The sequence below is a fragment of the Camelus ferus genome, chromosome 18 (genome assembly GCF_009834535.1).
Source record: "Camelus ferus isolate YT-003-E chromosome 18, BCGSAC_Cfer_1.0, whole genome shotgun sequence".
NCBI lineage: Eukaryota > Metazoa > Chordata > Mammalia > Artiodactyla > Camelidae > Camelus > Camelus ferus.
The window spans coordinates 7,739,265-7,763,675 of NC_045713.1; the positions used below are offsets into that span (position 1 = coordinate 7,739,265).

Sequence of the window (24,411 nt, forward strand, 5' to 3'; positions counted from 1 at the left end):
CCCATTGATCTTGAACTTGACAACTTTCCAGAGATGGGGGGTGGTTGTGGAGAGGAGGGCGGATTCTTTGGTCGAGAATTTGTCTAACTGCTGTCTGCTACAGGGCCCTCTCATGGGCAGGACAAGACTCCCCCTGAATTGATGCCCCTTGACACAGCCGTTACTGCCTGGTCCATGTCCTGCCTCCCGTTCTGGGGCCTCTTGTCGACAGAATCCTGATGGGTCATCCTGCATGTGCAGTGATGGTGGCTGAGGTCCAGCCAGGCCCTCTGTTGTATTTACAATTCAGGACGTTGGTATGGTCAGCAAGGAACCTCAGGGAAAGGAGACACAGGGGCCCAGGAGTCTTACCTCCACCAACTCAAGTTCACCAACCTTTCTGGATGCCCATTCCTCAGAAAGCCCCCTGCTAGCTACCAGGGATATAGGGTCACTAACATCCAGTTTGCGCCCAAGCTCTCAATCTGTTAATGGCAATAGGTGCGGAGACCAAGAATGTGCGGTTCTGGAGGATAGAAGGACAATAATAGAATTGTGGGGGGTGGGGGAAATATGAGTTGCCCAGTCGATTAAGTAGTTATTTCTGCTCAAGGAGGTTGGTTAGGAAGGACTCTGACAAAGGACGTTTTTTCTGAGCTGCGATGTAGAGGATGAGTAGATGCCTTAGAGGAGAAACAAGGGGATTTGTAAGCAGAGGGAACTGCAGGGGCAAAGACCTGTAGACCCAGCTTGTCTGGAGGATTTCATGTATTTTGGAGCTTAGGTAGTTACAGAAACAAGGCAGTTTAGAGATTAATGGCTAATGATTTTGTTTGAGTTTCTATAAACTTTGGACTTACTGATTACACTGATTGAGTTGTTATTGAATTCCCAGAGAATATGAACTCAAGGGAGGTCAAATTGTAGTGTCCATGATGCTTTGCCAACTATTAAGGCAGAGGCGGCTCCTGCAGGTGGAGCACAGTTGTTCCTTCAACTGATTGCAGCTCCAACTCCACCCACTTCCCAATACATAAACCTTTCAGCTTCAAGGCATCATCACTGGGTATGAAAGGAAGCAGGCAGGCAAAGAGTAGCACACATATCTGAAAGGAAACTCAGGGAGGGAATCACGGTGGACAGCGGCCATGGACCTGATCCCAAGCTTTTCCACGGAAACCTGGGTTCTCCTGGCTACCAGCCTGGTGCTGCTCTATCTGTGAGTAACTGTGCAGGCTCGTCTCCTCTGTAACCTTGGACTTGTGCTGCTACTCAGATCCCCTTTCCCTTTATTGTTTTGAAGATCAGAGTTATTGAAGAGAAAGTTGCTTAAGTGGTGGGTGCTACAAGCACCAAAGGGGTTATTATTGATCTTAACCCAGTTCTGTTGAAAGACTAACCAAACCTTCCCCAAGTTCCCATTTTCTGTAGTTCAGGAGGGTTTAGTGACATTATTTGCTCCCAGAGATGATCTTCCGATTGACGACCAGCTTGCATGGACCTAGACTCTACTGAATCGTGGTGGTTGCCAAATCCACCAGGGCTGGATTTAAAACAATTGGTTCCTGTGCAGTGGGGTCCTCTCCCCTTCTTAAGCTCTGGGGTTTCTAGAAACATGAAGAAGTAACTTGAGTTTTTGTCTCAACTTCACCTTCTGGGTGCAGCATCTACTGCAAGAGGTGTATAGACTGACCCCTGTGTGCTCAGGAGTTCCCTGCTCCCTTCCCTCCCACCCTAGGCATCATTTACACAAACCATCTGGTCATCCAGACTTTGTTGGGGGATAGAGACTGATTGCCCTTCTCTTCAGACTCAGCTCTTGTCTCTTTTCTGGGCCCCTCCTTTGGGATTCCTTACTGAGACTCAGTTCCCCCACCCTGTACTATGCAGAACTACCTAACCCAAAATGAGAAATCTGTAGAGGAGAGGAGACTTAGCATGAATCTTGAAATTTTATTCATTTCTTTCACCTTTTCCTCTGGTCTCTGGGAGGGTTAGTATCACCATAGAAACATATTTTCCTCATGATATGAAATCTGCTAACAACTTGCAAAGGCACAAGTCCCAAAAGCCAATTTGTATTTTAAGTATTTTTTCCCTTTAAGGACAGTACAGGAGGATGAATCACAATCATCTAATAGAAGAATTTTTTTTTCAGTGTGAGGTTCCTGGCTTCACACAGCAGGCTGCAAGAGGAATTATTTTCTATGAGTGGGTAGGACAGGTCATCTCCATGTCACACTTGACCTCTATCTCAATTTCACTTTCAGTAGAAAAGAGTAGGAAATCTTGATGACATGAACATGGGCAGTACAAACCTCATTTTAATTCTTTAAAAGTAATGTTGGGAATTCAGGTATTGTGACAACATATTTTATGTCTGATGACATTTTAAAATTTCCAAGTCATCTAAGAGTTAAGTTACTAAATAAATATGAGTGAATTTCCTGGAAGAATTGCAGCTTAGACCTCTCAGGAAAACTAAATTGGAAAGATTTGTCAAGTATTCCCTCTAAGATTGGAACCATAAAGAGTTCAGATGTTTTTAGCTAATCATCATTGCGTTTTGTGGGTCTCATAGTGGTGGTGGGAAAGGAGATGATGAGTGAATATAATTATTGCTTTTGGAGTTGCTGTTCTTATTTATTGCCTACATGTTGTCTCCATAGGTTGATTGTTACGGTTCTGAGTCAGTGTCTGGCCAGCTGCAGTTCCTATTCCACAATCCCTGTGACCCAGTTTTCTCTTTCACTTTATAGATATGGGACTTACTCACATGGACATTTTAAGAAGCTAGGGATTCCTGGACCAAGACCTCTGCCTTATTTTGGAAATGTTCTGGCCTACCGAAAGGTGTGTGTTGTTTGAGCTCCCTCTTTTGCTTCTTATGGTTCAAATCCTAGCTGAGTTCCATCATAAAAGGAGGAAGTTCTGAGGTTTCACACTTGCCGGAAATGACATCATGGGCCCCACTCAGCCTATGGCCAGTTTTACCCCCGGTTCTATTTTCATTTGTTAGGAGCCTCAGGTTTTGCTTCAGACAGCCCAGCTCTCTGGCTGATTCTGCAGAAGACTTGAAGTTCCAACCTGTAAGCATCATGAAGAGGATTTATTTCTGTTAGGTGTCAATTCCCAGGAAGGCACAAGTCTCCTTGATACTAGGAGACAAGCATGAAGGGGGCGCCCAGTCACGGCTTCATCACTAGTGTCAGGCTTTCACGTCGGCAGCATGAGCCCTGGGTAGCATTTTTCTCTTCTTCCTGGTTTGCTTGGTAACTTCAGTGTCTAAGGCACCCTGAGTCCTCACTATCGGGTAGTGTGTGTATACGTAAATTCTCTCAACAACTGCTAATGCCGGCAGCTGTTTCCATGACTCTCTCCACTTTTTGCTGCCCCTGACATCTCTTGGGTTTCGAGAGGCGGAACAAGAGCTTTCTGCCCTACTTCTGTGCCTTCAAGTGCGGCACCCCGCCGGGGCATCTGAGCTGGGCGTGGGTAAAACTGGCATGTCTATTTGCTTCAGATATTTAACCACTAAATGAGTTGCGGGCTTTTTCCTTTTCAACAAGGCAGAATCACTTTGCTTCAGATATTTAACCACTAAATGAGTTGCGGGCTTTTTCCTTTTCAACAAGGCAGAATCACTTACACAAAATCATTAGAAAGGACATGAATGACAGAATTATTCTCAATTTAATTTAACTGAACGGAATGTACTAGGTGCCACAGACTGTGACTTCCAGCACAGCCTTGATGCTAATCCAGCTCTGACGCCCCCTCACCTGGGGCCTGGCCCCTGAGATGAAGCTCATGAGCGGTGCCCGGACGTCCAGGGGCAGAGCCTCGTGTGCAGGCTGCTCTCGGCCTCAGACTTCCTTTCCCGCAGACCTGAGGCTTGTTTCTCAGACCCTCATTCTCCCACCTGAGCCTTCATTGTCTCATTATCGCCTAAGAACTGCTTGAACTTTGTTCCTACTGAAAAGGCAACGATTTCCTTTCCACCTTCCCCATATGAACAACTTAGTGGATGCACTCCAAGACCCACACTTCTAGGACCTTCATTTGCATAATTAAACCATCAAATATCACAGCAGAAACTTAACAATAGGGAGTTTTTTTTTTTTTTAAGTTACAGAAGAGAAAACTCAGGGCATGTGTTTTAATTCCCACTGTCTTTGTGGAGTTGTTGTGTCTTCCCATCTATTTTGTGTTGAGCTGGAAAGTTAGAAGGCAAGTCTACTTTGTGATTAATTCATTCACTCACTTTGTTACTCAATTAAAAAGTCCTAGACTTACTTATATTTGCTTGACTAACAGAGGTCACCGGTGTCTTTAACCTCCTACTTCTGCCAGAATTCTAGAGAGAGCTCATGAGATAAATGAAAGGATGCTCGACTAGAAGGTGAAAGTGTGTACAGGCCACCCTAACTTCCCCTAAACTTCAGTTTTCTCACAGAAGACGAGGAGGTACTTAGTATTCATAGGCAAAGTTAAGCATTTAGTATCTACAACAATCAGAGAAAATGCAACAGTGATTTTAAATCCTGTTTCAAACATCTCTTCTGTTTTTCCTTCTTTCCCCTAAGATATCTCTGAATAAGCACTTCTCTCCAACTGCCAGCAGGAAATAGCCTGATTTCATGGGTTTCAAGTCCCATGAATAGAGGTAGAGTTCAATACAATTTGATTAGTTATCTAATTTTGTTTCTCCTTGCAGGGTCTTTGGGATTTTGACAGTAAATGTTTTAAAAAGTATGGAAAAATATGGGGGTGAGTATTCTGGAAACTTGCATTGGATAGGCTGGTTATGGCGAGGCCCCCCACACTGTGGAGGACAGTCTCAGTGCGGAGCTGCTTGTGCTGAAACCATCTGTTGTGCAGCTTTGGGAGCTTGTTCTGCCAGGGACCCCCCATGTCACCAGGTGTGCAGGTCTGCAGTGAGTCAGGCCCGGAGAGCCGCAGGCCATCGCTTTCCTCCAGCCTCACTTTATGCCCAGTGTCTCACTCTTCCTCTTTTCTCCATTTTTCCCCCTTAATAAATAAATAATAAAATGCATTATTGCAGAACGTTCTAATATGTGCTCATAAATGCATTTCATTACACCTTTCCCACATATTTTACTTATAATTAAAAGCCAAAAATTCTTTATTTAATTTTTAGATTTAATATATTCTTTTGGAAGAAGAGCTAGGGGTTATAGGTAAACAGAATGGGAAACTATTTCTGCTCAGCTTTTTATTTTCTCCATAAGTAAGGAGATATTTTTATCTTTATTTTTTAAATTTTAAGCCAAGACTTTCTAGTAGAAGCCTATATAGTTAGTTTTATTGACTCTTTTCCTCTGACTTTGAGGAGATGCAGGATATACTTAACTCAGAGCGCCACGTGGGTTGATGGACATTAGCAGCCGTTGGAGGTTTGGTGAGAGCAGCACGAGAGCTGTGATGCAGTGATGATTTGCCAAAAGCACGTGGGAGAAGGCTCTGCCCCTCTACCTCTTCATCTTCTCTCACCAAGTCCTCAGAAACCACAGGGCTCTGCTGAGTTGTAATGGCCCAAAAGGGTAACTCACTGAGTGGAGAGAACACGCGGCACTGATCGCCACTGGACCAGCACCAACATTTAGCACTTATGAGCTCAGGATGGGGCCACTTTTTCACGGTGAATTCCAGTTTTCTCGTTAGAAAATGGCTCTCATGTTTGGGTGTAAATAAAAATCACATGGGAGAGCATTTTATAAATGTAGCCTTTGACCCCACCCACCAGCGCACTGAATCAGTATGATCTCAGGTGGGGCCTTGAAACCTGAATTTTAACTGGTAGTGAAATTCAGGCTGCTGTGGCATCATGACTGTAATGGATTACGCACAACCATTAGCCCTTCTCCATCCAGGGGTTTCTGAAAAAACATGATGGGAAGAAGGGAGTCTCCAAGAAATACGATCGCTCTGATGGGGCAGCAGGTGAGGGGCTCCTCAGTCGCTTCTGTCCCTGCTTCGGCACTAGATGCGCCTGACAACCTCTTCCACCCTCAGTTTTAGAATAGTTTTGGAAATGGGCAGCAGCAAGCTCAGGGGTTCTCAGTGATTTTTATATGTGATCAAAAAATATTTGAAATTCCTCTGTGAAGTCAAAGGAAGAATAGGTAACTTGTAAAAATCTTCTATTTTGCTTTGTAATTGCAAGTGGTTGACAGTGGAAACAAAATGCCGGAAGACGGGGAGGTTAACTTAGAGTAAATCTCATGCCAGTGGCCCCTTCCCGTGAACAGGCACTCTGACAGCCAGGCGGTCAGGCCAAGCTGGGACGTGTCACACATGAACAGACAGCTTTGTGTGGCACGTGTGTCAAATGCGGGTGCCTGATGCCCCCTGGGGACCCATGTAGAAGAATAAACATAAGTAATGAAAAGAGAATATTTTTAAATGGATTATACACGTTCCTCCGAATTTCTTTATTCTCTTCGTTCTTGTTTCAAATTTTTCTAACCTTGATGCAACCAAGGATATCTCCTTATTATTTAATATATTTTCCTTTAAAAAATTATAAGCTAGAAGCATATTTTAGAAAATAGAGCAATCTTTAATAATCCTGCTCTTACTTGTAAAGTATTCCAAATCTTCCATTTGCCAGCACATTGTTACATATTTATAATCAGTGTGTCTATAAACTTCATATGCATTTTCATGCTTTTGATAAACCTTCAAAAATGACTGAGTGGGTGGACTCTCCATAATTAATTCTTTAATTCTTAGTTAATTTACTTGCCTTCAAGTATTTACTAAGCTAACTTCCTTTTTGATAATAAAATATTTTAAACACATAATATAATGGAGAATGGTATAGGAAAAAGCCATGGACAAAACACCTACCCTTAGCAAATGTTCTAGTGGTATTTCCAACCATCATCTCCAGGAGTAAAGATTATATAATCCCAGGATGAGAGTCTGGACTTCCAGATGTGGCTCCAGCTGATTTACTGAATCAGTAAATTTAATCGGTTCTGTTTTCCTGACACAGGTTTTATGATGGTCAGCAGCCTGTGTTGGCTATCACAGATCCAGAGATGATCAAAACAGTCCTAGTGAAAGAATGTTACTCTGTCTTCACAAACCGGCGGGTAGGCATGCGTTTTTTAAGTTAAAATTTCTTCCTTTCTTCCTTCTTTCCTTCCTTCTTTCCTTCCTTCCTTCCTTCCTTCCTTCCTTCCTTCCTTCCTTCCTTCCTTCCTTCCTCTCCCTCTCTCCCTCTCTCCCTCTCTCTCTCTCCCTCTCTCCCTCTCTCTCTCTCTCTCTCTCTCTTTCTTTCTTTCTTTCTTTCATTTTGAAATGATTATAAATTCACATGATGTTGTCAAAACAGAAAAATACCGGGAGGTTCCGTGTCGCGTACCCTTCCTCCTTTTTCCCCAGTGTTAATATCTTGCCCAGCTATACTGCAACAGCAAAGCAGGAACTTGGCATTGGTCCTACCCGCAGAGCTCACTCAGGCTTCGTCAGGTTTAGGTGCCCTTGCTGGCGTGTGTGCTGGTCAGCGACAGTGATCGTCTGCGCAGGCTTGCGTGGCTGCCACCGCAGTCGGCGTGCAGAGATGCTGCGTCCCCACAGGCTCCCCGCGTGCTGTTCTTTTCCCGTCACCACGAGCCGCTTTTCTTTTCTCTCACCAAGGCCTTAGTAGAGCAAATTTTAAAAATAATTTTGATGAGGCCAGTTTATTAATCTTTTCTTTTTTGGGTTGTGCCTTTGGTGTCAAATTGAAAACTCGTCACCCAGCCCTAAGATTTTCTCCTATTTTTTCCTGAACATATAACATACATAGTTTTATGTTTTGCATTTTAGTCTATGATCCATTTTGTGTTAATCTTTATATAACGTGTGAAGTTTAGGTCATGGTTCTTTTATGTTTTGCCCGTAAATGTCTAAATTGCCCCCCCGCCGCTTACCGAAGGACTGCTCTTCCTTCACCGAATAGCGTTGGCGCCGTTGCCAGAGCTCACGCGGGCCTGTCTGTGGGAGCTGGTTTCCTCGTAGCAGAGGCTCTGGGATCTCCCACTGAGCAGGACACAGAGACCACGGTCATTCCTGCTGTGTGCTTGGCACTGGTCGTCCCTGCCCTTCTTCTTTGTTCCTAGTCTCTGGGTGGCGTGAAGTCAACGTGGGTCATTTGTGCGGTGTTCTGAAAGGCTGGGGAAACTGGGCACTCACCCTGCGGTCCTCCGTCCGGCAACGGGAACTGCTTCAGGCTGGGGAGTCCCCTCTCGGCACCTGGCAGTGCTTCCCTGGGGGAGGTGGGCTGATGCAGGCAAAACAAAACTATTCTCCTTACCGATTTGTGAGTTATTCTCAAGTTTTTTTGCGCTACTGTGTTTCTGAAACTTCTAAGTGGACTCCTGAGGTCTCTGAGACCTATTTTCATTTATTGAGAGCTGTCTAACCATTCTTCTCTGTGATGTGAGGGAGGCTGGAGCCTGCTGCTCTGCCATTTTGGTGACATCAGTCCAGTATTTCATCGTTTGGTGTGATGTTACCTGTAGGTTTTTGTAGATGCTCTTTATCGTGTTGTGTAAGTGTCCTTCTCTATCTAGTATGTAAGCTCCTATCATGAATGAGTGAGGTATCCATTTTAAAACTAAATATAGGTTTGGAATATGGTAAAAAGCCTCAAGCATGTTGGCTTGATAAGCCAGTCCCAAGCTGAGAAACAGAATGATCCCTTTCCTTTTCCTTCTATCACTGGAGGAAATATGGGAGGGAAAAGGATTTCCATATAATTATAACAATTCTTCAGAGAGCAAATAGATTCCTGATTTTTAAAGTACTAATTTGTTTTTGAAAAGTCACTATATCAAGACATCTGTTTCCAATGCGCATGCTGTAGATGTACGTAAAGACAGACCTGGCTTGAGGCAACACACGCTTGCCAAGGCTCTGCAGCATCTGTCACCAGCTCTGCACAGCCCAGGAGGATGAACTAGGTGTTACTCCTGCCTGTTTCCCTGGAAGAGCCCTTACATTGCCACATGGGTCCTACGCATTTAAAAGGAGGCTGGACTATAAAGGCTGGAAACCACATCGAGTGGCCGGGTGTCTCCTTCACCCTCACAGGCAGCCAAGCATTTGGGATAAATATCTCTCAAGCACAGGGCCTGCTACTAAGTAGATGGTCACTAAATATTTCTTGAATAATTGGTTCTTATTTAAGAAATTTTCTACAAATGTTGAAAGTTCCAAAATTTATGGAGGGTAAATGCATTTTGTTTTTGACTGTAGTCTTTTGGTTTAACCGGTATTATGAAAAATGCCATCTCTATGGCTCAGGACGAACAATGGAAGAGAATACGAACATTGCTGTCTCCAAGCTTCACCAGCGGAAAGCTCAAGGAGGTAAGGAAAGAAGAGCACCTGCTATTAGAAACTTAAAGAATGACTCTAGGGACACATAGAAAATAAGAGTGTAGTCCCTTTTCAAGGAGCAGTCTGCTAAACTTGGGTTTCCTAAAAATAGTCTTTTATCTTTACATCCTAGAAGAAACATTATAAGATGCATTATAAAAATCTCACTTACTGCCCCATTCTTGGGAAAACCAAGTCCTTCTAGGACTTGAGTCTCTGTTTTTAACCTCAGGTGGTGTTGTATTTTGTGTCTAGATGTTCCCCATCATTGGCCAGTACGGAGATATGTTGGTGAGAAATATGAGGAAGGAAGCAGAGAAAGGCAAGCCCGTTACCATGAAAGAGTAAGTAGGGGCGAAGCTGCCGGTGCTCTGGGCACCGTGGAGACCCTCCAGCTGCCTGCCACGGAGCCGAAAAGCCATGTTGAGTTACCCTAGGGACCAGGCAGAAGCAGGTGTGTGGTGGGACAACTCCAGTGGGCCTCCTCAGAATGAGTGTTGGCTCACCAAAGGATGCAGGACAGTCAGGAGAGAAAGGGTCTTCTGTGAGCATGAGCCAGGATTAACTTATTCGCTTAACTGTCATTTTAGATATTCTGGAAGACAAAAATTCATAGTTTAGAAAGAAGAAATGTTATTGGACCAAAGCTTTGAGTGCAGAGGGTATGGCCTGGTGGCAGGGGAAGGTTCTTTGTACATGCTGGCAGGCAGTGGGCGGGGCAGGAACGTTACAGTATGGAACTGGAAACAACTTCAATCTCTTCACAGTTTTCCAGAGGATACCAGCAAATACTAAATATTAATTCTTAAATACCCTTTGCTCTTCCTTCAACCTCAAAAGAGAGAAGACCCTGTAAAGCCTACGAGTAGGGTGACCACAGCATTTGTTGTCTAAACTGAGATTTTGAGGGGTGGAGTCAAATGTGAAAACCATGCTTTATTTCTACTTGTTTTTAATTTTGCAGGAACAACAGGTATAAACTGAGAATGTCCTGGGAAAACTGGGAACATATGGTCACCTGTCTATAGGATCCCCTAAATCAATGCTGGAGTCACTTTTTTTTTTTTTTTTAACTAGAAGCATTTTTACTCCTTACATTTTACAGAAATGATTCTGCCCTCAGGGCAACCACAGATCAGTGGCACTGAGGAAGAGAGGGTCTCTGAAGCCTTAGCAGGGGTGCACGCCAAGGAGGGGTGATGTTTCTGGCAGCCCTAGCAGGGTGCTGCTGTCCTGTGATGTGCTTAAGAGGGGTCGGCTGTGAGCACAGAACTGTGTTGAGGCGAGATCCAGATGAATGTCTCCTTTCTTGACTCCCCCAGGAAGAGTTAATTATTCCATCCTTTGTCCTGCTCAGACACAGCGCTTATACACCTGCTATTGCCCATAGTCAAAACACGCTACTGCAATTTGTCTGATTGTGGGCGTCCATCCCTCTATGCCTGAGCTCCTTGAGTTGGGGGTGAGGGTGTCTGACTTGCCTTAGTGTCCCCATCACCCCAGCACAGGGCCAGCTGCATCACTGTCACCTCATATACACCTCATGAGTGAGTGTGATGGCAGCAGAGATTCTTCCATGATCCAGCAGGTGGGCCTTAAACTGGGTGGCTCTTTACCTGTCTTGCCCGGCCATCTGAATTTACATACATTCTTGTTGCATGTGGCGGGTAAGGATGGTAAAGTAGTGCTGATTGTAATTGTCCACGTCTTTCTTTCTCCACTCAGCATCTTTGGAGCCTACAGCATGGATGTGATTACCAGCACAGCATTTGGAGTGAACGTTGATTCCCTCAGCAACCCACAAGATCCCTTTGTGGAATACGGCAAGAAGCTCTTAAAATTTGACTACTTAGATCCATTCGTTCTCTCACTACGTATGTAGACTACTTTATCTCTTTTTCTTTATTCCTTCTTCCCTCCCCTCCCCTCCTCTTCATTCCTTTCGTCCTTCCTTCTTTCCTTCCTTCCTTCCTTTATAATAATAGCTTTATTGAGATACAATTCACATATATAATGCACTACTGTAAAAAAATATATATATATACACACACACACACACACAAATGAATATTATTCAGCCAGAAAAGGAAGAAAATCCTGCCCTTTGCGACAAAGTGGAAAGAGCTTGAGGGTATTATGCGAAGTGAAGTTGAACAGAGCAACGCAAATTCTTATATGTAGAATAACACACACACAAACACACACACACACACACACACACACACAGAAAGAAGAAGAAGAAAACTAAACTCATAGAAAAGCGAAATTAGATTTTTAGTTACCAGAGGTGTGGGTTGGGTGGTGGGGTATTGGATAAAAGTGGTCAAAAGCATACATTTTCAGTTATAACATAAAATTAGTGGCAGTGTAAGGTACTACATAAGTATAATGGACACTGCTGTGTGCTACATTTGTACCTTGCTAAGAAAGTAGATCCTAAAATTTCCCATCACAAGGGAGAATATTTTTTGTAACTATATGAGGTGAGGAATGTTAACTACACATTATGGTGTTAATAATTTCACAATACATGTATGTTAAGTCATTATGCCGAACACAAACTAAGACAGTACTGGACCTCAAGTATAACTCAATGAAACTGAAAAAAAGGTTTTAGTACTTTCAAAGATTGTTCAACCATCTTTACAGTCAGTAGAAGAACATTTTTGTCAGTCACAAACCCGTTACCTTTCACCTGTCACTTCCCACTGCCCTTGACCCTGAGCGTCCAGTAATTTCTATCTCTGTAGATTTGTGTGTTGTGGACACTTCAGATAGATGGAATCATCAAATATGTGGTCTTTTGTGGCTGGATTCTCTTATTTACCATGAAGTTTTCAAGGTTCATCCCCACTGTAGCATATATCAGTACCTTATTTATTTGTGTGGCCAAATAATATTCCATTATGTGGACTTTCTGCATTTTGTCCATCCATGCATCAGCTGAGGGACATTTGGGTTGTTTCCACCTTTTGGCTGTGTCAGTAGTGCTGCTACACACGTTCATGGGCAGATTTCATTTGAATATCTGTTTTCAATTCTTCTGGTGGTACTCAGGGGTGAAACTGTAAGTTATGTAGTAACTGTGTTTCAGTAACCACCAAACTGTTTCTTACAGTCTTTTTTAATATAAATGTCTATTCACATCCTTTGCCCATTTATAGTTGAATTGTATTTCTGTTGAGTTGGAAGAGTTCTTTATATATGCTAGATAGGTGTCCCTTATCAGATATATGATTTTAAAAGATTTTTCCCTTTCTGTAAGTGTCTTTTCACTTTGTTGTTAGTGTACTTTGAAGTGTAAAATGTTTCATTTTGATCATGTATAATTTCTGGGGATTTTTTTCCTCTTCTTCTCTGTGCTTTTTTGGTGTCATAGCTAAGAATCCATTGCCAAGTCTGAGATCCCAAAGATTTAGCCCTTGGTTTACTTTGAAGAGTTATATAGTTTTAGCTCTTATGTTTAGGTCTTTGGCCTGTTTTGAGTTTATTTTTGTACTTGGTGTGAACCCTAGGCACCTGTGCATTTTACCTGTTATCTTTGCCATACTGTCGTTCATAGATTTCTTTATCCTCCTTCTCATTTTTAAAATGTCAGTTGTAATCCCCCCTCTGGTGCTAGCAGTTTAAGTATTTTCTCTTTTTTCGTGGTCAATCTAGCTAAAAAAATCTTTTCAGAGAAACAGCTTTTGGTTTCACTGATTTTTTTTCCATTGCTTTTTAATCCTCCTGCTCATTGTAGTTTCTCTTCTCGTCTTTATTATTTTCTTCCTTCTGCTACTTTAGGTTTTCTTTGCTCTTCTCTTTTCAGTGTGTTAAGTTGGAAAGTTTTTGATCTGAAATCTTTGTTCTTTTAAAAATCTAAACAGATAGCCATAAATGTCTCTCCATGCGCTGCTTTTGTTATAGCCCATCAGTTTGGGTACATTGTGTCTTCATTTTTATTCATCTGAAAGTAATTTTTGATTGTCCTTTTGATATCTTCTACAACCCATTGGTTATTTAGGAGTGTGTCATTTAACTTCCACATACTTGAAATTTTCCCAATTTTCTTTCTCTTATTGATTTCTAACTATATTCTATTGTGATGAAAGACATACACTGTATTATTTCTTTCCTGACTATTATCTTTTTAAATAGCATAAGTAATTGAAGTAACGGACTATGGTCTGGTTCAACCAAAGAGGCGTTAGTCCAAGAAGTAAAGGCTATGAGGTTCCAAAATACATTCCTGCTCCTGTGGTCATCCCAAAGATGCAGAAGGGGACACTGACCTCGCTCCTATAGTGATGGCCCCTGGATGTGGACTTACTCTTGCTCAGCCATTGGCTTGGAAGTCTGAGCAAAGGTCGTGGAGGGAATGGCTCCTGCTTGAGTGCTCTGGTGTTTTTATTTTTTGATTGATGGAGTAAATAGTAGTTGCTCCAGGTAAACTTTGCATTTTCACTGTGCTTTCCTTTTGTTTTTTTCCATACAGTATTCTTTCCATTCCTCACCCTAGTCTACGAAGCATTAAATATTTCTCTGTTTCCAAAAAGTGCTGTGAATTTTTTCACAAAGTCCGTAAAAAGAATGAAGGAAAATCGCCTCAAAGATAAACAAAAGGTAAAGTCTGGTGGTGGTTCCATGAGGATGTTCACTTTTTGATAATTTATTGAGCTACACATGGATGACATATGCACATCTCTGCATTTTTTTAGAGGTATGTAGAAAATTATAGAGTTTAGATCAGGAAATTCTAAAATTTGGAGGGACTGAAGAAGGAGGAGATTGGGGAAGGAAATAAGAATGTGAGTCAGAGAGCAATGTTTGACTATAACAGTAGGCATGCTGATTAGTACGTCATTGCAGAAATATTATTGAGGTAAGGAGCTTACCACTTTTCTTCAATAAATGGTTAAGGGATAAAAGCTACTGATTCAAAATGATTTTACTGTATTTCCCCTCATAGTAGATTGGCAAAGAATCACTTAACCTCTCAGCCTCCTATTTTGCATGACCTCCACTGGAAGACCCCATCAGGCACCTGGAAGAGTGCAGTCTATGCTAAATTTGAGGCCTCTCATAGTCTGGAGTGGGCAGGAGTCTTCCCTGGGCCACGAGGCTATAAGCTGGTTAAGCCAGCTTTGCCTTCATGGGTCCTGTAGGTCAGCACAAGGATGCCTGCAGGTCACAGGACAGGGTTGTGTACTCCAGGATGTGACTGAAGATTGTGGAGAGTCCTGGAAGGGTGGGCACTTGAAGATGCTTCTGCAAAAGTTGCTGATGAACTCTGCAGGTGCCAACATATTAATTTATGTGGCCGTTCTTTAAGAATTAAAGCTGGTGGGAAAAAAGGGTGGAAGTCACGGCCTTTCTCCTGAGCAAACAGGGATGACGGGAGAGGGACAGACAACTCTTCGGCAAAGAACTGTTTCAAAAGCCAGAGAAGCCCGAGATCAGAGAGGGCGAGGAGCAAAAAGCAGTTGGGCGTGGTGGCCGGGTTTCCCTCGGGGACACATCATGGTCTCCAAGATTTGCAGGGGGCATTTTTGTCCACTGAGGACTCAGGTGATACTAGTCAGACCTCTGCTCTTTAAGGGGCTGTTGTCTTAGGAAAGAGGTGGAATACTGCACTCCTGATTCATTTCTGTCTTCACAAGTAACGCTCTGTCCCTGAAATTTCTCTTTGTTTCCAGCACCGAGTGGATCTTCTTCAGCTGATGATTGACTCCCAGAATTCCAAAGAAACGGGCACCCATAAAGGTAACCAGGAGTGCTTCAGAGGGCCACTGAGGGGAGGTTCTGAAAACGTGCAGGAAGGTTTCCAGGCAGATGAGAGTTTCTGCCAAATTGAAGAATGTCACATGTTCACAAATAAACAGTAGCCAGAGGTACTTCCCAGAACTGCGCTGGCACAACTTTGTTCAGAGCGTGAAGGGCGAGTATGACAAGAACGTCACGCCCAGAGTCAGTCCTGGTCCTGGACCACCTGCAGCCCAGCCTCTGGGGGGCTTGTTTCCAGTGTCAATTCTCAGGCTCCTCCAGACTCACCGAGTCAGAACCTCTGCCTGGGAATTTGCATCAAGACTTCATCACGTCAGGAGGGACGTTGCCCCAGAGTTGGTGACCTCAGCTTGGAACATTTGGGTAGCGTTTTGTTCACTAGCTTAATCTGCTGTAAAGTTGACATTGACGTGCTTGCCTGACATATCTTTCATCTCCTTTCAGCTCTGTCTGACCTAGAACTGGTGGCCCAAGGCATTATCTTTATTTTTGCTGGCTACGAGACCACCAGCAATTCTCTCTCCCTACTTGTGTATGAACTGGCCACGCACCCCGATGTCCAGCAGAAGCTGCAGGAGGAGATCGATGCGACTTTCCCCAACAAGGTGAGGTGATGACACCTGAAATGAGAGAGACAGTGAAGCCTTAGTGATGCCTCCTCACCACTTCTTATGAGATTTTTGCAAAAAGCAGGATCATAAAATCTTTTACCTGCGCTATTTAGGAAGGACCCAAAGCACACAAAACAAAGGAGGAAACATAGGTTATGCATGCAACACACAGAACTATCGGTACTGTGAAAAAAAAGTGCTGGTCCTGGCATATCAGTTATCACAAAATGCCCCGTAAAAGTCACAAAACCTCAGTGGCATCTTAGAGTAAGCATTTGTTGCTCCAGTGTCTGCATAGTTACCCGTTGATATGGCTGGACTTGACTGGTCTGGGTGTTGGCTGGTCCAGGCTGGCCTTGGCTAAGCTAGGGGGGCTGACTCAACTGGACACGTGCCCCACATGTCTCCAATCTCCACATGTCTGCTTCTCAGGGCAGTGGTAGGTGGCAGGAGCAAGGAGCCCAATCATGCGGGCGCCTTCAGAACTCCGCTTGCATCACACTTGGGTGACTTTCCACTGGTGCAAACAAGTCAACTGGTCAATCCCAGAGTCAAAATGGGAGGGCACCACACAGTCAGATGGCAAAGGGCATGAACACAGGAAGGGGCGGAGAACTGGGACCATTATTCAGTCTCCCACCCTGGGTAAACTGCAGACTAAGAGGAGGGTAGGAAATAGAGGACATGAGCTCAAGTCGTGACTGTGGTTTTGGATAAGTTATGACTTTTCAGAATCTTGGGTCCTTCATATACAAGGTGAGGATACAGCATAGGGCCAACCTAAATTAGAGATGATCTGCCTTCTCTGGTAAAACCCATATTGCAATTCTTTTGATGCAATAGGAGGGAAAGGTCGCTAAGAGACAGAGGCTAGCTAAAGCATTGTGTTCTCCTCTGTTTAAAATAATCCTTATAATAACATCAACACTATTGGTTAACATTTACTTCTTTTATATATGTCTACTTAAGTACTTTCTATTTATAAATGAACCTAACCTTCATAAAATTCAGTATTAGTCAGGAGAAGCTAGGTTATGCTCAGACACAGATTAACCCTCAAATCTCAGGGCTTTATATAGCAAATATTTACTTCTCACTCACATTTTCAAGTCCCACATGGATGGTTAGTGGAGGATGGGAGTGGGGAGCTCGGACACACAGAGTCACTCGGGGATACTGCTAAGAGCCTCCACCGTCTTGCAGCTGCGTTGTCTGGACCATGAGGCCTCCTTGTTTTCTCGGGATAAGGGACTTGAGCGTTGCTCACCAGCTTTTCAAGTATTTTGTCCTCGAACTGACATAATCGCCTCAGTTCACAGCCCACTGCCAACGCTGGTTTCCCTAACTTCAGGTGGGCTGGGAAATGTGGGGACCACTGTGGACACTGGGTGAGCAGAGAGTGTCTCTGCCACAGAGCCCTGTGACGTGTCAGCTCGAATTATCTCCGTGTGACACGTCAGAAAACTGAGCTGCCGAGAGATGGAATCCTTGCCTACACTAGTCGTGCGCCCAGTGGAGAAAAAGCCAGGCTCTGAGCCAGGGGGTCCCTGGCTCCTGAGCCAGTTCTTACCCTTTACGATATTGCCTCTAAAATATAACACCATGTGGCAGCCACACGTCAGCCTCACTGTTGTCGGATCTCTGCCAAAACTGGAATTGTTAGGAGACCTGGCCTCTGGGGCTGGAGAGGCTTGTTTAGACCCTCAGACCTTGCAGTCAAAACTTCAGTGACAACAGGAGACTGCTCAGCAACGGAGGGCGGGGCCGAGGGCGGGGTCCTGACCCTCGGGTAACTTCCCCTAGGTCTGAAAGTATGTCCCCTGGAGCATCCATCTTACCCCTCTTTTGCATATTTTCAGTTTAAAAAAGAACTAGTTTCTCCCAAAATCGTTTACTTAGATTTTATTTCACATAGTGTTTTCAAATGTTCTATGCATATACAGGAGAATCAGCAATCAGGAGTTTTCAGCTTAAAAACTGTATGTTAAGGAGGGAAATTGCACATTCACACAAAGCATTTCCTTGGAACGGGTGTGTGGCCTCTCTTATAAAAGGAAACAGTGGCTAAGGGGTATTTCACTTAAGAGTAGGGGTCATAGTCTATTAGTCACGTTTGTTCTCATGAGAAAGAAAAAACTACTACATGACAGTGTGTGGGATTTCAGGCCCTGTTTAGGGGGTGTCCCCAGGGCCTCCGGTAGTCGTAACTACCCCACACATCTCTATGGGCCACTGAGCGAGTCAAAGGACATGAAAGATACTAAAATGTCTGTGAATGCTAAGGTCCTTTACGAGTTTTAATTATTCTCTGGAGATTCTAACATTTCAGTAGCACTTCATAGACTGAGTTGAAGGCTGATCCCAAATCTCATGTGTCAAAATCTACTTTTGCCTTCCCAGGCGCCCCCCACCTACGATGGCCTGGTACAGATGGAGTATCTGGACATGGTGGTGAATGAATTGCTCAGGTTAATCCCACTTGCTGGTAGACTGGAGAGGGTCTGTAAGAAAGATGTGGAACTCAACGGGGTGCTCATTCCCAAAGGGACAACGGTGATGGTGCCAGTCTTCATTCTTCACCATGACCCAGAGCTCTGGCCAGAGCCTGAGGAGTTCCGTCCCGAAAGGTACGAGACCCTGGGGAAAGGACCCACCCTGATCCTTTTTGGTGCTTGCAAATTCTGAGAACCCTCATAGGCGACAAATGTGTGATTGTGCAGTCATTTATTTGTACGTCTTTCTATTGTTAGATTTTTCTCTTTACAAGAGAGTGTTTATTGTTTGAGTTAAAATTATATAAACTGTATATTAGTAAATAGATAGTAACAGCTGGCTATACTCCTAGTACCTTCAGACGGGCCTCGTTAATACTGTGGCGTATGTCCTTGTGGACGTTTTCCCAATGCATATATAGATTTAAAAACTTTAGAATGGTATTATACTTCTTTTGTTTTTGAACTGCTTACCTTATTTAACAGCAAACTATGAACAACATTCTATGTTGTGTTTGTATGTATTTGTATATATGCTGTAATTGACCTAACCACTACATTATTTTAGGTGTATAGGCTTTTTATTTCCTTGAAGTCTTTCTGTCTGTTCTCTTCAGCTCTTTGAATTCACCACCAACGTTCCCACATTTCCATGTTTTTAAACATTGACTGTCACGTCGTCTACCATTACTGTGAGAGTTCAGGCTGAGAGCCCGGGGGTGATGTCACCCCTGGTGGTTCGAGCAGCCTCACTGAGGGCCGAGGGGAACACGGCCCCCAGTGCTGTCTGTGTCTGTAGTCCTGGGCCACCTCCCTTCTGCCTCAGTATTTGGTGACCTTCCAAAGAGAAGTCCTCTGACCTCTGGACGTCTGGGACATCCTCCTTGCAGGGGCTTGAGCATCCTCTTCAGGAACCAGGAGCAGAGGGCTGGTTTGGGCACAGCTTGAACTCTGGAAAGAGTTGATGGTCCCATTTATTGTATAATGAGTAAAATGTGGAATGAACTTTTTCAGGCCCCAGTTGGGACCTAGACTTTTATTACCCCTGCCTTTAAACCCCCTGATGGCAGGGACTTGGTCTTATTGCCACAGTGTCCCTAGTGCTAGCATCATGGCCACACGTAACACTTGTTGAAAGGAGAAGTCAGAGTGGACCAAGTCCTTCGTTTTCTGAACCAGGGAACCTGTGGTTCCTCCCAGCTCAGCAGCTCCCCCGCCCCCTGACCCACAGCTCCACAGTCCTAACCCCAGACAGAGACACTCACTCCCCTTCTCTTGGGTTCATTCCGTCATCACGCAGGGAGTGCTTACCTCTGTGTGTCAGGGACTGAGCCAGGAGCAGGTGAAATCCACATGTTAGAAAAAGCCTATTATGGAGAATTTTTTAAATATACACAAGTGTATGTGTAATTGACACATTCACAAGTATATTCTATAGGTACAAGTCTATGGAATACTTGTATCTGTCTGTGCCCATTCCCTGCTCAACAACCATCAACCTACGTCACTGCTCCATTACATGCCACTCTTACCCTCCTAATCCCTGTACCGTTGTGAGTCACATGGCCTGTAAATATGACAGAATGTTTTGCAAGATAGGGATTCTTTAAAATATACATTAACCACCACAACTTTATCACTTTCTCCAAATCCACCTTTTTTTCCTTAATATATTCAAATACTGAGAAGTCAGATTTGAATAAAACCTAGGTCTAATGACCAAGGAATTCATAGGCTAGTGGAACAGACAGACAGGGAAATTAGTGATTGGGGGTAGAGTGGAATCATATGATTCTGTGAATCTTTTGACCTAAGCATTTTGTGTACAGCAGAGAAAGACACACAGACAGTGACACAAGAGAAGGGAAGGGGAAGGTAAGGGAAAACAGGGAAAAATAATAATTTAAATACTCAGAGACATTTCTCCTTCCTTCCTCCAGGAGCATGTGGCCAACACAAGTGTACATGGAGACAGGAACCCACGTTTCCTTTAGTCAGTCTCATTTCCTGCTTGACTTTCAGAGCGTGAACATCTCACCTCCCTGAATGTAGTTTAAGTGTTTAAATATTAATTTTCGTTAAACAGCATTGATCTCATCTCCTCAGCAAGACTGGGAGCTCTTATAGGGTGGGGGGGATGGGAAGGAACTGGAGCTGACCTTTCTCATAGCAAAGTAACCACAGCAGGATGAATGACTCTCCCACAAAAGGATCCCTAATGCTACTGGTTGAGAGTTTCAGTTAAAACCTCACCTGGAGCTCTTGTGGGTTTTGTATCTCATTAACCTGTCTCATCTACTGTTGTGGATCCAGGTTCAGCAAGAAGAACCAGGACAGCATAAATCCTTACACATACCTGCCTTTTGGAACTGGACCCCGAAACTGCATCGGCATGAGGTTTGCTATGATGAGCATGAAACTGGCTCTTGTCAAAGTCCTGCAGAACTTCTCCTTCAAACCTTGTAAAGAAACACAGGTCAGACAGTTCACTTTCTGCATTCACAATGTTTTATTGGGGGGTTGTTTTCTTAACTGAGGGTTCGGTCTCTATGCCTAAGAATGTGATCTATTCAAAGAATAATGTATTCTCTTCGGCTGAGAATCTATTTGCCAATCAGCTCTGGAGGGCTAAGTCTGTGGCTTCATAGAGACTCAACTATAATGTTCATCTAGAGTCAGTGCAGTTAGCATGGCCTGATTATACGCAGTCCATTGAAGTTCAGCAACATTTTAAACTTGGTTTCAAGTCTACAGGAAGGAAGGGGAAGTGTGTGCACAGTCGTGAGTGCAGTGCATGACCATGTCGTGCCTTTTCAACAACATGATTTTCCACCAGGACTTCCAGAAGCTCTCCTGGCAGTGGTCCTCAGCCACTGCTTGCAGAATGAAATCATGGGGGAGTTAAAAAACCCTAGTGCCTAGGTCATCTCGGACGTTCTAATGTAATTCCCCCAGAGTGCGGCATTCAAAACATCTCCGTGCAGCCAAGGCGAGAATCCCTGATTGAAAGCATTTCTGCCAGATGTGAAGACTCCCACGGTCCCCCTCACCTTCCAGGAGTCCTGCTGCCATCGGGCTGGGCTCCCTTTGCATTCCAATAATAATTCCACGTGTGTCCTTCCCGCTCCCCCGACCATTCTGTCCTCCCCCTTCAAGTACTAGTTCAATCCCTAAGCCTCTCCACAGAGCCTCCTCCAAACAGTCCTGAGCCCATTTGCTGCTCTATTCTGTTATTGGTTTACACAGGCTGACGTCATGGGTCCAACCATCTACCTTAATACTTCATCACTGAACCATCCAGTTTGGTTTCTGTGTTTCCTTTGCACATAAGAACGTCTTTAACTCTAGCCCCTCATTGTGTTCCTTTCATAAATGCCTAATGGTTCCTCCCAGTCATCTGGTAAAGGCTTAAGGAGTGATGAGCAGTTAATTTACAGGTCTTGGATACAAACGTTAAACTGTTGGAACTTTAAAGATTTAACAAATGATATCTATGCACGTGCTTGTTCTGTGTGTGTCTGTCTGCAGGGGAAATATATGCATGCCATTTGAAATTTTAAAATACAAGATGTTATATTTACAGTAAGATCTGGAATCTTTCCCGGAGAGCACAAGGAATAGTTGCCATTGATTCATAGCAAGCTTGACCCTATAATAAGGCTTATTTCTAGGACTCATACATTTAATAAGCAGCTCCCCCCCTTAAGTAGGCTTTCTCAGGGAGGCGGGGGATGGAGATGGTTCTCATTTTACTTGTGGGCATCCTTATGGCAGTCCTGTAACGGTGGACAGACAGGGGACTTGGCCCCGAGAGAAAGGGGGCCTCTGGCACATCCGGGAGGGGGCAGACACTCCCTGTAAGCTCCACCCAGTCATCCACAGGCTGGGCTTCTCCCCTCCATGACAATTTGCTTTCCCTTCTGTCAACTGACATTGGAAGGAAGCTCCACCAACACTGATGGAGTGACTGGGTGAGAATGGAGCTAAAAGTATCAGAAAAAATAAAAGCACTGTAAGTCTTCAGAAGTTCACCATTTGTACTATACTTGGGAGCCAGGAGATTTTTAGAAGCAGACATGATGCCTCACAAACACCTCTCCATCCTGAAACTGGATGGGTTCTACTGGGAGAAGTAACTGAGCTCTTTGGAAGCTGAGAATGGCCCATACAATTAACCTGTGTCATAACTGCACAGGATTACCTTTTGAATTCCAGCACACAAAAGATTACCTCTATATCCTTTTTCAAGATATTTTGCCATAATGTCTAAGAATCTGGTACGTTTTTAAAACTCAGTATTTTTACTTAAAATTTAAATCAATAAAGAACACAGGCCAACCTGATTCTGTATCAAACCTGGTATAGAGTAAGTGTTCAATAGACATTTTTTGGAATAAATGATGGATGAATGTTCTCACTATCCAGTCCTAACACAGCTTATAGAATAAGTATAAAGGATCAAAAGACGAATGTGATCAAAAGGTACAAACGTCCAGTTAAAGTAAGTCCTAGGGCTGTAATGCAAACGTGATGACAACAGTTAACATTTCTGTTTGGTGTAAGAGAGTAGCTCCTCAGAGTTCTCACACAGGGAAAACAATATTTCTTTTTCTATCTACACAAGATGATGAATGTTAACAAAATGTACCTTGTTAATAATTTCACGATATGTAGAAGTCAAATCATTATGCTCTACACCCTAAATTTTTGCACTGCTGTAAGTCAATTATATCTCAATAAAAATGGATTTAAAAAAAAAAAACCTTAAATAGGGCATAATAAGGGAATACTATGAACAACTTTATTCCCATGTGTTTTATAACATATGTTAAATAGACCAATTCTCTGAAAGAGGCAAACTATTGAAATTCAATTAGGAAATATAGACAGCCTGATCATTCCTATATCATTAAACATATTGAATTGGTAGTTTTTAAAAAATCAGATTCACATGATGCTAAAAATAGCTTTTATGTGTTTGTAAAGCTATTTTCTGTAACGTGTCTTGTCTGCTTTGCTTTCCTCGGCGGCAGTGCTCCATCACTCAGTTCTCATGAGCTTGTTTAACCATTACAGATCCCCCTGAAATTAATCACTCAGTCGCTTTCACAACCGGAAAGACCTGTTGTTCTAAAGGTGGAGCCCAGAGATGGGACTGTAAATGGAGCCTGACTTTCCCTAAGGACCTGTGCTTTATTCTGCGAGGAAGCTGCATCCCGGAACACCAGAGACCTGGACTGACTTTGTGAGAAAACCCAGAAATAAAGACGGGCGTCACCCACTGCACGTGATGGGTGACTGGGGATTCTGTGTGTTCATTTAGCTCTCTCAGGGTCTCTCTCAGGGTCTACATGGAGTGTGGTATACTGCGTCATATGAAGGAGGTGACTAGTAAGGGCCAGCTATGTAGACTCAGCTTATCTGGGCCTCCCAGGACCATCTCCACCCACCCCCAGTTAGTACCATCTACTCCTCCTGAGTGCTGATCAGAATGAAAATTTCTCAACAATTTTATCAACAGACCTAGTGAAAATAAGAATGATAGTGGTGACTGAAGTAGTGACATTTATGTCACAGATTTTATTTTGAATGTTCTAAATTAAATATTATAATGAACAAGTCAATAAAAATCTCTTTACCAAAGTATTATCTGATGCCAGGCTGCACATTAAGGGGAACGTACCACTGAATCAGGGAGATTCAGATGCTAAATGCTTTGGACCATCACCATCACTGGTGGGTGGGCCTTTTCCAAAACTCCAATTTGATATATTAAATAGTAAGTGTTAATCCACTGGGACTTCATCCACTGCTTAGAAAGTATGTTCATAGTTTAAATCTACCTTTTTTGGAGCAAATATTTTTCATACCACTTTGTATTCCACCCTCAATTCCCATCTGTCTTAACAAAATGAACGTGGTATAGAAGATGGTTGATTGGTCAACTGACTGGGCAGAAAGACTACAGGCACTGGTCAGTTTCACTTGGTATCGGAAGCTGCACAGAGCTCCTCCTTTCCCTCTTCTACGTCTTTCCTCCGCTCTCCTTCCCCCACGTCACCTCCCCTTCCTGGATAGTCCAGTCTAAAACCAGCAGGTGGGGCATGGAGGTGGGCAGGCATGCGCTGCAGGGCAGAGCAGAGAATGCAGGCACAGGGGCTCCAAATCAG

The 24,411-nt window shown here is 43.6% G+C and overlaps 1 protein-coding gene across 2 annotated transcripts; it reads left to right on the forward strand.

Annotated features, from left to right (window-relative positions):
- Positions 1 to 1,006: 1,006 nt before the first annotated feature.
- Positions 1,007 to 23,887, forward strand: LOC102514805 (cytochrome P450 3A29-like). 2 transcript variants are annotated; one of them, XM_032459794.1, is made up of 13 exons: positions 1,007 to 1,198; positions 2,739 to 2,832; positions 4,697 to 4,749; positions 7,001 to 7,100; positions 9,250 to 9,363; positions 9,628 to 9,716; positions 11,098 to 11,246; positions 13,850 to 13,977; positions 15,051 to 15,117; positions 15,583 to 15,743; positions 18,150 to 18,376; positions 20,555 to 20,717; positions 23,318 to 23,887. In XM_032459794.1, the coding sequence occupies exons 1-13, from the start codon at positions 1,128 to 1,130 to the stop codon at positions 23,411 to 23,413; spliced, it is 1,512 nt and encodes a 503-aa protein (XP_032315685.1). In that variant the 5' UTR covers positions 1,007 to 1,127; the 3' UTR covers positions 23,414 to 23,887. The 2 variants fall into 2 exon arrangements, with proteins under 2 accessions (XP_032315685.1, XP_032315686.1); XM_032459795.1 differs by lacking the exons at positions 2,739 to 2,832; positions 4,697 to 4,749; positions 7,001 to 7,100 and having other exon boundaries at positions 1,056 to 1,198.
- The last annotated feature ends 524 nt before the right edge of the window (positions 23,888 to 24,411 follow it).

Excerpts from the sequence above, each read along its gene's own strand:
- LOC102514805 (XM_032459794.1), top strand. The coding sequence starts at position 1,128 with ATGGACCTGATCCCAAGCTTTTCCACGGAAACCTGGGTTCTCCTGGCT. Across the intron at positions 1,199-2,738 it reads AGCCTGGTGCTGCTCTATCT|ATATGGGACTTACTCACATG; the intron begins GTGAGTAACTGT and ends TTCACTTTATAG. Across the intron at positions 15,118-15,582 it reads AGAAACGGGCACCCATAAAG|CTCTGTCTGACCTAGAACTG; the intron begins GTAACCAGGAGT and ends ATCTCCTTTCAG.